The following is a 12,575-nucleotide window of genomic DNA, read 5'->3' on the forward strand; positions in this document are numbered from 1 at the left end:
TTAATAAAAAAGACCATAAGGGGTTCGCTTCTCTAATAGAAACCGAATTTCTAGAAAACTGACGCCATAGCCGCCAGAACCGTCAGTCGCTTTCTACAGTCCCAGCGGAACAGACGTGGAACATTTTGCTCCGGATAGCAATAGCATCGCAAGAAAGAAAGAAAAAAGCTGGCAGTAGTTGCCAACGATTTTGTGGGACCGCGGAATGCAAAACAATTAAAGCTAAACACGATCCCAGGCAGATCAGCCTCATCGGCAGTGCATCTGGCGTAGCACCACAATCTCCGTCAGAGACGGAGTTAATTACCCAGAGCCAAGAACCCATTCGCGACCATCTCCGTACACATCCATCCATCCATCGGGGATCGGGGTTCGGGGATCGGAGGGCATCTGGAGCAGTGGAACTGCGGGCGTTTCGATTTTTGGTTTCGCCCTGCGCGCACGCGTTTTCTTAACTATTAATTGACCCCGCCGGTCAATGAGTTTGGTGTATAGGCGATAGTTCGCCTGTATAGTGACAAAGACAATGACGGAGACCCGCGAAGATGTTCCTGCTGCGGATGCGGATGAGGCCGCGCCGGAGGCCCAGAAGAAGGCAAAGACCAAGGAGGCGGCTCAGCCCATGGTCAGCTACACACAGCTCTTTCGATACATCGCTGGATGGGATTACCTGCTGCTCCTGTCGGCTGTTGTGGCGGCATTCCTGCAATCCCTCGTCTTTCCCATTGCCATTGTGGTCTACAGCGAACTGGTGGCCATGTTCATCGAAAGAACTCTGGGTCAGGGGACCAGTTCGGTCACCATCGGTTTGTCCCTATTCGGTGGCGGAAAGATACTGTAAGTTTAATTTTAGTTTAATACTCTTCTATATCCCAATTTTCCTAGCCCATATATACAATAATTAAAGAAAGTGTATGTTAGTTCATGACTGTTTTTGAAGCATGCATTTATATTTAGATTTTAAAAGAATTGAAATCGGGTGAGGATGAATCAATTCCTCGTTCTCTTTCAAAGCAAACGCACGTGTTTTACGATTAGCGGTCCGCGAAATTCTGTTTTGCAAAAGGTTTTGCCGACTTTTAAATAAAAACCTTTTAAGTAAAACAAAATGGTCTGGAATAATGCCAAAAATACAAGGACGTAAACAAAATTCTTTGAAAAGTAATAATGATTTAGGGTTTTCTGTTAAAACTAATTTCAACAACAACGGGTTGTGCTTCAAATTGGCGAAAAAGTTTTGTTTCATCTTAGTTAAATCAAAGCTAAATAGGTAATTATTTTTTTTATATGTATATCTTTAGCACAAATGCCACATACGAAGAGAACATGCAGGAGCTGCGAAAGGACAGCGTATCCTTCGGCATACTCATGACCCTGAATACTCTGCTGATGCTCTTCTCCGGAGTTTACTATGTGGATGCATTCAACAGATTGGCTCTGAAACTCACAGTCCGCATGCGAAGGGAATTCTTCAAGGCCACTCTAAGACAGGAGATCGGATGGCATGACATGGCCAAGGATCAAAACTTTGCCGTTCGCATTACTGAGTGAGTAAAGTTGAACAGCTTTATAAAGATAATTATTATTTATTTATTATTTCTGTTTAGCAACATGGAGAAAATACGCAGTGGCATAGCTGAAAACTTAGGTCACTATGTGGAGATCATGTGTGATGTAACCATCAGTGTAGTTCTCTCCTTTGTCTACGGATGGAAATTGGCTCTGGCGATAGTGTTTTATATACCCTTAACCCTCGTAGTCAACTCAGCAGTGGCCCATGTAAGTTAATTAAAGCCACTAAACTTTTTACTTAAAATTCTTCAAAAGAAAACGTTTTCGAGAACCGTTCTCGTTCTTTGTTCTCAAGAGTCTTTAGTGAACTTGGCCAACATGTTGGCTTATCCGAAAATAGTTCATCCAAAATAGAACAAGCTCTCTCCTCTCGGAATGAAAACATTAATTTACACTTGAATGAGTGGGGAAACAAATATAAACAAAGTATATCACATATTCCGCACAATGTGGCTACAGTGCTTGAGAATTATTTTATTCTGTTTGTTAATATTATATTTATCTATTTATTAATTTAATTGCAGTACCAAGGTAAGCTGACGGGCCAGGAGCAAAGCTCCTATGTTCGAGCCAGCTCGGTAGTTGAGGAAGTGATTGGAGCCATCCGGACTGTGGTGGCATTTGGAGGAGAACGAACCGAGTCCCAGCGGTATGACACTCTGCTGAAACCCGCTCTCAAGGCTGGCAAATGGAAAGGAGCCTTCTCCGGACTGAGTGACACGGTGATGAAGGCCATGTTGTTTATCACAGGAGCGGGTTCCTTCTGGTACGGAGCTAATTTGATTCTCTACTACCGGGATCCCAGCATTCCCATTGACGAGAGGGAATACACGCCGGCGGTTGTGATGATTGTGATATCGGGCATAATCGTGAGTGCCAATCAAATATCCCGAACCTCACCGTTTTTGGAGACATTCGCCATGGCTCGAGGCTCGGCTTCAGCCATATTGGATGTAATAGATCGAACATCCCTGATTGATCCACTCTCCAAGGCTGGGAAAATCCTGAACTATGGTCTGAAGGGAGCCGTAGAGTTCAGAGATGTGTTCTTCCGCTATCCTGCCAGAGAAGATGTTATTGTGCTGCGTGGTCTGAATGTGGTCATCGAGGAAGGTCAAACTGTGGCCCTGGTGGGTCCTTCAGGATGCGGCAAGTCCACGTGCATACAGCTGTTGCAGCGCTTCTATGATCCCGTCTTTGGGCAAGTGCTATTGGATGGTGAGGACGTCCGGAAGTACAACATCAAGTGGCTGCGTTCGAACATTGCCGTGGTGGGTCAGGAGCCCGTTCTCTTCCAGGGAACTATTGGGGAAAATATCCGGCATGGCAAGCCAGAAGCCACCCAAAAGGAAGTCGAAGACGCAGCTAAAGCCGGCAATGCTCACGATTTTATCATAGCTCTACATAAGGTAAGTAGTGGGTACTCCGTTTTGAAGATCTTACTATAAAATGCAATTAACTTAAAGGGCTACGATACGGACATCAGCGAGAAGGGCGTTCAGCTTTCTGGAGGTCAGCGTCAGCGTATTGCCATCGCTAGAGCTCTAATTCAGCAGCCGAAAATCCTGCTTCTGGATGAGGCCACCTCCGCCTTGGATTACCACTCCGAGAAGCTGGTCCAGGCTGCGCTGGACAAGGCCTGCAAGGGCAGAACCACCTTGGTGGTGTCCCATCGCCTTTCGGCCATCCGGCACGCCCATCGAATTGTTTATATTGAAAATGGCAAAGCCGTGGAGCAAGGCACCCACGAGGAGTTGATGAAGCTGGAGGGATTCTATCACAAAATGGTCACCGTGCATTCCTACGATGATTCCGCCGAGGAGCTACTAAATGAACTGGAAGAAGTGGCCGAGATCAAGGAGAGAAAAATGTCCTATGAAGTTGAACCTTACCAGCTGGGCACCCGGAACTCCATTGTGTCGCTGGAAAAGAACGCAGAGTTTCAGATGAAGAACCTAAATGGCCTGACCAATATAACTCTGAATCCGGAATTTGAGGATGCGGGAGTTCCATCCGGAAATTATATCAGCACGTTCTTTCGCATTTTGGGTTGGGCTCGACCAGAGTGGAGTTTTCTCATTATTGGCGCCATCTGTGCTGGACTTTATGGAGTCACCATGCCGGTATTTTCCGTGGTGCTAGCTGAACTATATGGATCGTTGGCCAAGCCAACGGACGAGGAAGTCCTCGACCAAAGTGCGTCCATGGCCATCATCTCCCTGGTGATTGGCATCGCAGCTGGCGTGGTCTGCTACATCCAGACATTTTTCTTCAATCTGGCTGGAGTCTGGCTTACTATGCGAATGCGGTGAGTTACTAAAATCTGTTCCCTTTTTTACGATTTCATTTTAAATATGTTTTTGTTCAGCTCCAAGACCTTTAAATGCATCATGAACCAGGAGATGGGATGGTTCGATCGCAAGGAGAACAGCATTGGAGCCCTTTCTGCCCGACTATCCGGCGATGCGGCCAGCGTTCAAGGAGCCATTGGATTTCCGCTGAGCAACATCATCCAGGCGTTTACCAACTTCATCTGCAGTATTGCGATTGCCTTTCCCTACTCCTGGGAATTGGCCTTAATTTGCCTGAGCACCTCGCCCTTCATGATTGCATCCATTGTTTTCGAGGCTAGATTTGGGGAGAAGTCGGCGTTGAAGGAGAAGGAGGTGCTGGAGGAAACCAGCCGCATAGCCACCGAGACTATTACTCAAATTCGGACAGTGGCTGGACTGCGACGAGAGGAGGATCTGATTAAGATATATGACAAGGAGGTGGAGCGATATCGCACGCAGATCCTCAGTCGACTGAAATGGCGAGGACTGGTCAACTCCTTGGGCAAGTCCCTCATGTTCTTCGGCTACGCAGTGACCCTGACATATGGTGGACACATGTGTGCTGATGGCAAGATCAAATTTGAGACGATTATGAAGTGGGTTAACGCGAATAGCAAGCGTAAATCAACTATTAAATATTTCATTTTTCAGAATATCCAACACAATGCTGTATGGTCTATTTATTCTGGCCCAATCTCTGGCCTTCACTCCCGCCTTCAATGCTGCTCTCCTTTCCGCCAATCGAATGTATGAGATCATTGATCGTAAGCCACAGATCCAATCACCCGAATCCTTCGAGATCCAACAGAATGGCAATGGAACGGCTTACAAGACCAATGTCGTGCAGCAAGGAGTCAGCTATCGTGGCCTCAACTTCTCCTATCCCTCGAGACCGCATATTAAGGTCCTACAGAACTTCAATCTGGATATCAATCAGGGTCAGACGGTTGCCTTGGTGGGTGCTTCGGGATCGGGAAAATCCACATGTGTACAGCTATTGATGCGGTACTACGATCCGGATGAGGGCAAGATTGTAAGTAGCTTACAAAAGCAGAGGAATTAAATCAGCTACTATAATGTATATTTACTTTACTCTTTTTTTCAGCTCATAGACCAGGAGAGCATCCACCACGACATGGACTTGAAAACTCTACGTCGACGCCTGGGCATTGTGTCCCAGGAACCTTCGCTTTTCGAGAAGTCCATCGCCGATAATATTGGCTATGGAGACACTTCGCGACAGGTGCCCATGCAGCAGATAATCGAGGCGGCCAAAATGGCCAATGCCCATGAGTTCATAATGTCCCTGCCTGCGCAGTATGACACGGTTCTGGGCGCCAAGGGCACCCAACTCTCCGGTGGCCAAAAGCAAAGAATTGCGATTGCTCGTGCGATGGTGAGGAATCCCAAGATCCTGCTGCTGGATGAAGCCACCTCTGCGCTGGATTTCCAAAGTGAACGGGTGAGTTTTCTATTTTAAATGCATCATGTTTAGCTAAAGTAATTTAATTAACTCAAATATTATTATTCCCATTCCAGGTGGTGCAACAAGCTTTGGACTCGGCATGTTCAGGACGAACCTGTATAGTAATAGCTCACCGCCTGTCCACCATCCAAAATGCCAATGTGATTTGCGTAATTCAAGCCGGAAAGATTGTGGAGCAGGGCACTCACTCGCAACTTCTGGCCAAGAATGGCATTTATTCCAAGCTCTATCGCTGTCAGACGAAAGCCTCTTGAAAAGACTACATACAGACCAGATGAAATCTTTAAAATTAAGTTGGAAAACATTTTTCTAGAAAAACTTCGAGGCACAAAAGTATGCAACGAATTTGCTCTTAGCTGTTAGTTGGTACAACAACCAAAGTAATTTGGCCATAAGCAATGAAACATTTGAAGTAGTTGTTAAATAAATGAATATGAAGATAAAAACTATCTCCCATTTCTTAAAACCCGCAGCATGGCATAATAAAAGTTTGAGATAGTATCAATATCAATCGATATCAAAAATTATTGTGACATTTATACCCTAATTCAATTTAAGGTGCTTAAGTTTTATCTTATCTTTTAATATGGCAAAATTTGTTCTCTGTTGTTTAAATTCGTGATAAGATAGGATAGTAACCCTAACCGTTTATTATTTTTTGTAACGCCGATCTTAATTAGTTGCCGCATTGCGATTTTTCATTTCATAGCGTAAGGTTTAAGTTCTCCAGAATGAAAGCAGTTGGCATTTTCCTAATATGTCTGGGTGAGATTTTGTGTTAAGTTTTGGTAGTAACATTATGAAGATGTCCTTTCTAAAAACAGCATGTTCCTTTGGAGCGAATCTTGCGTTTCCAAATCCGTGCCCAATGGAAACTAATTGCGGTGAGGTGGATGAGACAAGTTCCATTTGCGGATTAGATGAGGAAAGGGGTTGTATTCGAAAATTTCCATCCAAGTGCCATATGGATCAAGCATTTTGCGTGGAAGGAAGAAGTAAGCACAATTATTTAACTAACTATAAAACTCGCATATTATTAATTTATTTCATTTCAGATTTCACCGACTTTAGTGAGGAATACTGCTCAATGGAATCGTATCTCTGTGAGATTTCACCCACATACGAACGCTGGACCATTTTCTTTGGGCATGAGGATTCGGATTAAATTCAAGTGTGAAAAGCGCTGCATTATTACGCTTATATAATTAGATCGTGCAATACTAGAGAAATTCTGTTTCCAATATTATTATTTTTTTATGAAATTAGTTCCACATGATCGAAATGTTTTGGTTTAATTTCAACAACCAGATTGGAGCAAAGTCAAAAACATATAAAATAGAGACATTGTAGGTATACAAATCTTAGTATACATTCTGCAAGCCAAACGAACTAAATGTCCACCCTGCGAACTTTGGACTCTATTCTTTGACCACAAGAAAGAGTGAGTGACGACTTGTCTGATCGCCGGCGTCAAATCTGTAAGTTCATTAGGTAGCATTTCAATAAACAATCAATCAACACGCAACGGGCCATTCACGTGCCGGGCGTCGTTGACTACGTCAAAGACCGGTAGGAGATATGCGATGCCCAGCAGCGTATTTTCCCAGTCAGTGAGACAGAACGACGCCCCGAGCCTTTTATACGAATCTTTATTCGGATTTTTCGGATTTTGTCTGGCTTTTTTTTATATATCTTTGAGTCTTGTTTTGCGTTATTTTTGGGTCTTCGACGGCTGCTTTGCATAATCTCCCGCGGCGGCGCCACTACCCATTGGCCTCCTCCTTCAACGCCAATCAGAGAAGAGCTCCCCGAGTGGCTCACATGCATATATAAAAAGTGGAGCCATCCGAATTTTGGTTGTCAGTTAATGTCCATCAATCGAGTTAATTCCAGCACAGCCATGAGAAGCGCGTCGCTTAAGTTCTATCTGATATGTCTGCTAGTTATCTGCGGTTAGTGTTAATAACTGAATTAGTTATACATCGAATGCAATTACCCATGTACGAATTTTGCAGTGATCGGTTGGAGTGCTGGAGTACCACTTTCACGGAAGGAGCTCGAGGAGCGGTACCGAACAAAGCCTCCGGTGGCTGATGAACGGGATGCGGATGCGGAATTGGATAGTGCCTACGATCGGTTACCCAAAAGACCTTGAAGTCCGAATCTGAAAGGCTAGATTGTGGGCCCTACGCCCACAATTGATTTGTGGTTCTATTTGGAGTGGCACTTTGTATGTCGTATTCAGGGTTATGGCTATGTAGTTCTAAGTTTAGGCAAAATGTACAAGCGTAAAATAAAGCAATTACTTGGGTGAAACGTGCGCATCGTTACTTTCCATTCTATCACGTAGAATGTGGGGCGACATCCGCCGTCGGCTGGCGTCTATAAAATCGGAACTCTCTGGCATTCGATTCAGTCAGTTATCAATCTCGGCTTAGTGCGAAAAGTACAATTAAAATGACCTCAGTAATCAAGATGGGTATGCTCTTCCTTATCGGATGTCTCGTCATGCAGACAAGTGAGTCACTGGAATACATCTAGTATCATAATATTCTTACACCTTGCTGCATTTGCTTTCTAGTCAACGCCCTGCCATTCGACAGATTCAGCCGGGAGGATGATGAACGCAACAACGAGGTCAGCGGTGAATGGTTCAAGAAACCCATTCTCAGGTTGGATCGTCTCTTTGGCACCGAAGAATCGCCGTCGGGAAGTCGCAAAGAAGTGAGCAGACCCAGCAGAAGCGATAAGGGCGAAACCACAGAGAGCTCCAAGCACGCCCATTCCATGATCACCTCGATGCTCGGATTCGTGAGCAGCGTCATCAACTTCGGCAGGACCTTCATAAGGGATCAATAGAAGTTATCCTAGTTCCCCATTCAATTAACTTTTAGGTTTATCAAAATAATCTCGAGATTCCATTAGCCAAATGTTATAGGTTTAAATATTGTTGAAGATCCAAAATAAAAGATCTGGTGTAAAACTGTTATTAGTTGGATGCGATTTCGGAGGTTTTGACTTTATTTGTGGATGTAACAGAAACCTTCACTAAATATTTTTAAAATTACAACGAAAAAATTCAAATTCATTCTCAGTGTTATAGAAACCTTTTTCGAATCGAGAAGAGGATTAAACTTTAATACAAACACATTTTTGTTTCAAGTTTTAATAAAATCTCTGTTTTATAAATGAAAATCAGAGCAAATTTACTTGGTAGCACTTCAGATTTCTTATCACCGATGGATTTTTTCGTTGGACTTTAAGCCAAAACCCGTCGGAGATTTCGATGGGATCCCCGTACAAATTTTCTTTTCACAATAATACATTTTTCACCGATATTCACAAGTATAGAACTCATTTACAAAATCTCTCTTGCACAGATGAAACTAGGACACGATATCTTGTGGAAACTTCTTAGCAAGAACAAAAAGAGGTCTCCGCTTCTCAAATACATTAAAGATTAACGTTATAAATTTATACTTTCTGTTTACCTCTATCGCTTTTTTCACTCTTTTGCCACACGCAACTCTTAACATATGAAAAAGGTGTGAATATGGATATAAAGTTAAGAGGAGTATTTATAGGAAAATGTTGCCGCCAATAAAACGTCATAAAATCACGCATATGTTACCAAACCGCTTCCGCTATTGGACTTGACCCATCTTTATAATAAAGATATAAAAACCAAACAGATAACACGTTGTGAGCATCTGAAATTAATCATATTAATGAATGAAGCCGAGGTGTTGAACGTAAAAGGAATGACGTCTCTATCGATCAAGCCCTCTAATGATGTCGGGGATTTTTTCGCTACTGAATTCGAGAAATTTATTTCTTAAGGCGTTTATGTGTGACAGACAGTGACGACGACTGGCCAAATGCTAATAATATGATTAGCTTTGTTTTTTTTTAGACATTTATTTTCTTTTTCTATGCAAACTTGTTCGCCAATCGTTTGGCCGGCTTTAATTGTAAATATTGGCTTACTTGGACAATCAGTCATGACGAGACCTTGTTGGTGATACTTTCAACGCGCCGCTGGCCGGGATTTCTTTTCGTGGGGAAAATCCAAGGCTCAGCACTATTTTGCTCTAGCGTGTAATTCTGTAGAACAGCGACGTGGTTCCGATCGAGTGAGTAGCCCCCCAAAATCAACTTGAAATTGTATGCTGTTTGCCCGTGGATTTCTTTTGGCTGCACAGGAGAAAATGATTTCAGTATTGAGTAAGCAGCTCTAAAATTATTCAATTTTGAAACCGTCATGTAAATTGTCTTTCTGTGTTTGGTTGTGCCGATTGCCTCAAGTTGAGAGTTGCCGTTCTACAGCGGAGCCCGTTATAAAAGCATTGCTTGTGTGGGTGTAATACGTTTTATTGGATCGCATAACAAAAGACTTGAGCAACGAACTTGTTTGACAGGCTCAAAAACTATATCTATTCTGTAAGGATGTTGAGCTCCGCTTCCGGGGACCTCTAACTAACCTCCAGCAAATGGTACTTGAACATCTTATTCAATGAACTCATGTTCTGGGACAACTCGTTGCAGACCCGGACCACGCAGCCTTCAAAGGAAGATAGTGATGAAATAACGTGCTTAACACCTGGCCAAAAACACACTCTCACTAACCCACTAGATACTTGATCACTCGCAGCAGCACCATGGCGATAAAGTCGAACACTCAAAGAACTGCCTTCATGCACACGCGACAAGACTTAGAACCAAATTGAACACGAATCTGCGCATGCAATCGCGAATAAGTAAAATCATTTGGTGAGCGGCAGCTGCGTTGACGTCGACGCCGGCAGAGGCGGCACAGTGGAGCAAATTGGTTGCACAAAAGGTCGTGCCACTCAGAGGCGTCGAGGTTTTTATGGGCTAATTAGCACATTAAGTCAAATTGAAATATGAATTACCGGGTAATCGCTAAACTTGCTTATTGTAAGAAGCTTGTAATTGACTTGCCCCACTGTGCAAATCACTGGTTTTACTTCGTATTTGGCCAAATGCAAATACATTTAACAACATTTCCTCTCTACTTTGCAGAAAAAGCTTTTTGCTTGTCTTGCAATGGTATTTACTCTTTTTTGAGTACTTATTTACACACATTATAAGTTTAGCAAGTGGGTGACAATTAACCATGCTACTTTTTTGTGAATCATCTTTCTCCATTTGTTATGTACTGTGCAAGCATTTTTTGTTTACACTGCAGCCGGTGAATATTTAAGATTTTTTTTTTTAATTTATTGTCACTCTTACCTTATTTTTGAGTTGATAATTATGGGGGTAATTTTATACAAACAACAACGAAACCTTTAGTTGATTTTATCTGAGTCTGATGCTTTTTGATCCACTGTGCAGCTGCTGTGCGGGCTAAGCTAAATCGAGAACTTCTTGCTGATGTTGCAATCGGCGAATTTTTTAACAAGCACATATATCCATTAATTTTTTCGGCAATGTTCATTTGCGTGCGTTGCATAAGGCAAAGGCGCAGAACTGCGCGATGCGAGTTACGTCATCAGAACTCGTTTACATATAGCCATGAGAAGCTGAGAAGCTGCGCAGGCGCAGCAATTGAGGCCAAAAATAAAAAGAACTGGCCGATTCTGACACTCGGCGCAGTCTTTATCAATGCAATTACTTATGTCATTGCAAGCGGCGGTAAACGAGTTTCGCTACAACCAATACAGTTACCGAAAAAATAAAAAACGCCAAATCCAAGTAGCCCCAACGCTTTGGTCATGAATTTTGCACAATTTTTAGCTGTGATCGTGATTTTCAATAGTTGTAGCTGCTACTAGCCAGTCTCTGCATTTGGCACTTTTAATCGGTATAGCAATAAACTTCAAGTTTTCGACGAACGTGGGCTTAAACTGAGCTGCGTACTGAAATTTATGGCGTTTCTGTGCTTCATTCGATACATTGGTCAGGCCTGAGCGAGTTTTGTAGCAGTTATTTTCCTTTAACAATAACCATTTCAGTAAGCTCTAACACTTCTGGTTAAACGAAAGGAGGCAATAACTTAATGGAAAATCATTTAAATAAGTAGGATTTTAAATGCTAGACGAATGGCTAGCCATTTATAAATTTAATTACATTACAGACGGCTAATAAAATAATTAGTCAAGCAGCAGCTTTAAAATAAATCTACATGTGTTGTAATATTAAGGTAATTCCGTCAAAAGAAACTGCATAAATAAAAAATAGATACATTATTTTGATTCTCTAAAAACCAAGAAGAACTCATATTATCAATTTAAGAACCTTTACAAACAAGAGACATTTAACATAGTTTAACGCCAGAAAGTATGCTATGATTTTATCAAGTTGTGTTTGGGTTATTGCCAGGACATCATTACCGATTTCTAAGGATTTTTTGACCATCCGATACTATTATGTTAGTTCTAAAAAGCTTAAGCATAAACACTTAAAGTATAGTACATATTATTATTATTATTGTTATTATTATTATTATTATTAGAGTATACATTTTCTAAGTGCTAAAGTCAATTTTCGTTTACGGAAGGCGTTGATCCATTCCACAACGTTCCCCGATGCCAACGAACCGGTTTTCCGTTTTGTTTTGTTTTGTTCCGATTCCAAACCGGCCGGCGAATGAGAAAAACAACAAACAGCTGGAAATGAGTTTGTTTATACCTTCAGAGCAAAACAAAATCGGAAAGTCGGAGAGACGGAGAGAGAACCGCTCTCTGCGACACAAAAGTACCAAAGACGAGAGACCCCAATCGACAGCCGATCGAGCGGCTACGAACCTCTAAACTTTTGGGGACTCGGGAAAACTTCTCGCTGCAGTTTAATCAGTTGCTCACAACAAGCTCTTCGGGTTAGATGGGCTCCCAAGTAATATGAGAGGAACACCTACCAAGCAACACATTGGTAATAGGAATTATCATTCATTATATGGAATTCTTAAACGATATTTAACTACATATATACAAATCAAAGGACATCCATTCACTAAAACGTTCCGGGGATGTATATGAATCTTAATAACGTGTTTCCAGAGAAATATTACAGTTTAGACGGCGGGATTATAGAAAAAGCACCAAATATCATTAAAATGACAAAATAATCTTGCTCTTAAGTAACTTGGGTTATTTACAAGTAAGCTAACAATCTGGAGATAGCTTTCGTATCATCCTAGGTCATGAGCACAAAAAGAATTC

The 12,575-nt window shown here is 42.2% G+C and overlaps 5 protein-coding genes across 6 annotated transcripts; 4 read left to right on the forward strand and 1 right to left on the reverse strand.

Moving 5' to 3' along the window:
• Window positions 1–99: 99 nt before the first annotated feature.
• Window positions 100–5,840, forward strand: LOC122616271 (multidrug resistance protein homolog 65). Of its 2 annotated transcripts, none has more exons than XM_043791671.1 (9): window positions 100–837; window positions 1,302–1,547; window positions 1,608–1,779; window positions 2,097–2,981; window positions 3,039–3,880; window positions 3,941–4,501; window positions 4,557–4,938; window positions 5,011–5,367; window positions 5,445–5,840. In XM_043791671.1, exons 1-9 carry the CDS (start codon window positions 527–529, stop codon window positions 5,643–5,645), a joined length of 3,957 nt encoding a protein of 1,318 aa, XP_043647606.1. In that variant the 5' UTR covers window positions 100–526; the 3' UTR covers window positions 5,646–5,840. The 2 variants fall into 2 exon arrangements, with proteins under 2 accessions (XP_043647606.1, XP_043647607.1); XM_043791672.1 differs by lacking the exon at window positions 100–837 and adding an exon at window positions 1,144–1,161.
• Window positions 5,841–5,984: 144 nt separating this feature from the next.
• On the forward strand, window positions 5,985–6,578 carry LOC122616273. The gene is made up of 3 exons (XM_043791675.1): window positions 5,985–6,156; window positions 6,216–6,386; window positions 6,447–6,578. The coding sequence occupies exons 1-3, from the start codon at window positions 6,123–6,125 to the stop codon at window positions 6,554–6,556; spliced, it is 315 nt and encodes a 104-aa protein (XP_043647610.1). The 5' UTR covers window positions 5,985–6,122; the 3' UTR covers window positions 6,557–6,578.
• A 149-nt stretch (window positions 6,579–6,727) lies between these two features.
• On the forward strand, window positions 6,728–7,711 carry LOC122616274. Its single transcript, XM_043791676.1, has 3 exons — window positions 6,728–6,869; window positions 7,189–7,343; window positions 7,407–7,711. Exons 2-3 carry the CDS (start codon window positions 7,259–7,261, stop codon window positions 7,544–7,546), a joined length of 225 nt encoding a protein of 74 aa, XP_043647611.1. The 5' UTR covers window positions 6,728–6,869; window positions 7,189–7,258; the 3' UTR covers window positions 7,547–7,711.
• A 63-nt stretch (window positions 7,712–7,774) lies between these two features.
• Window positions 7,775–8,380, forward strand: LOC122616272. The gene is made up of 2 exons (XM_043791674.1): window positions 7,775–7,909; window positions 7,973–8,380. Exons 1-2 carry the CDS (start codon window positions 7,849–7,851, stop codon window positions 8,248–8,250), a joined length of 339 nt encoding a protein of 112 aa, XP_043647609.1. The 5' UTR covers window positions 7,775–7,848; the 3' UTR covers window positions 8,251–8,380.
• A 1,375-nt stretch (window positions 8,381–9,755) lies between these two features.
• Window positions 9,756–10,103, reverse strand: LOC122618070. The gene is made up of 2 exons (XM_043794202.1): window positions 10,018–10,103; window positions 9,756–9,952 (listed from the first exon to the last, which is right to left on the reverse strand). The coding sequence occupies exons 1-2, from the start codon at window positions 10,049–10,051 to the stop codon at window positions 9,864–9,866; spliced, it is 123 nt and encodes a 40-aa protein (XP_043650137.1). The 5' UTR covers window positions 10,052–10,103; the 3' UTR covers window positions 9,756–9,863.
• Between the last annotated feature and the right edge of the window lie 2,472 nt (window positions 10,104–12,575).

The sequence above is a fragment of the Drosophila teissieri genome, chromosome 3L, assembly GCF_016746235.2.
Source record: "Drosophila teissieri strain GT53w chromosome 3L, Prin_Dtei_1.1, whole genome shotgun sequence".
Taxonomy (NCBI): Eukaryota; Metazoa; Arthropoda; class Insecta; order Diptera; family Drosophilidae; genus Drosophila; species Drosophila teissieri.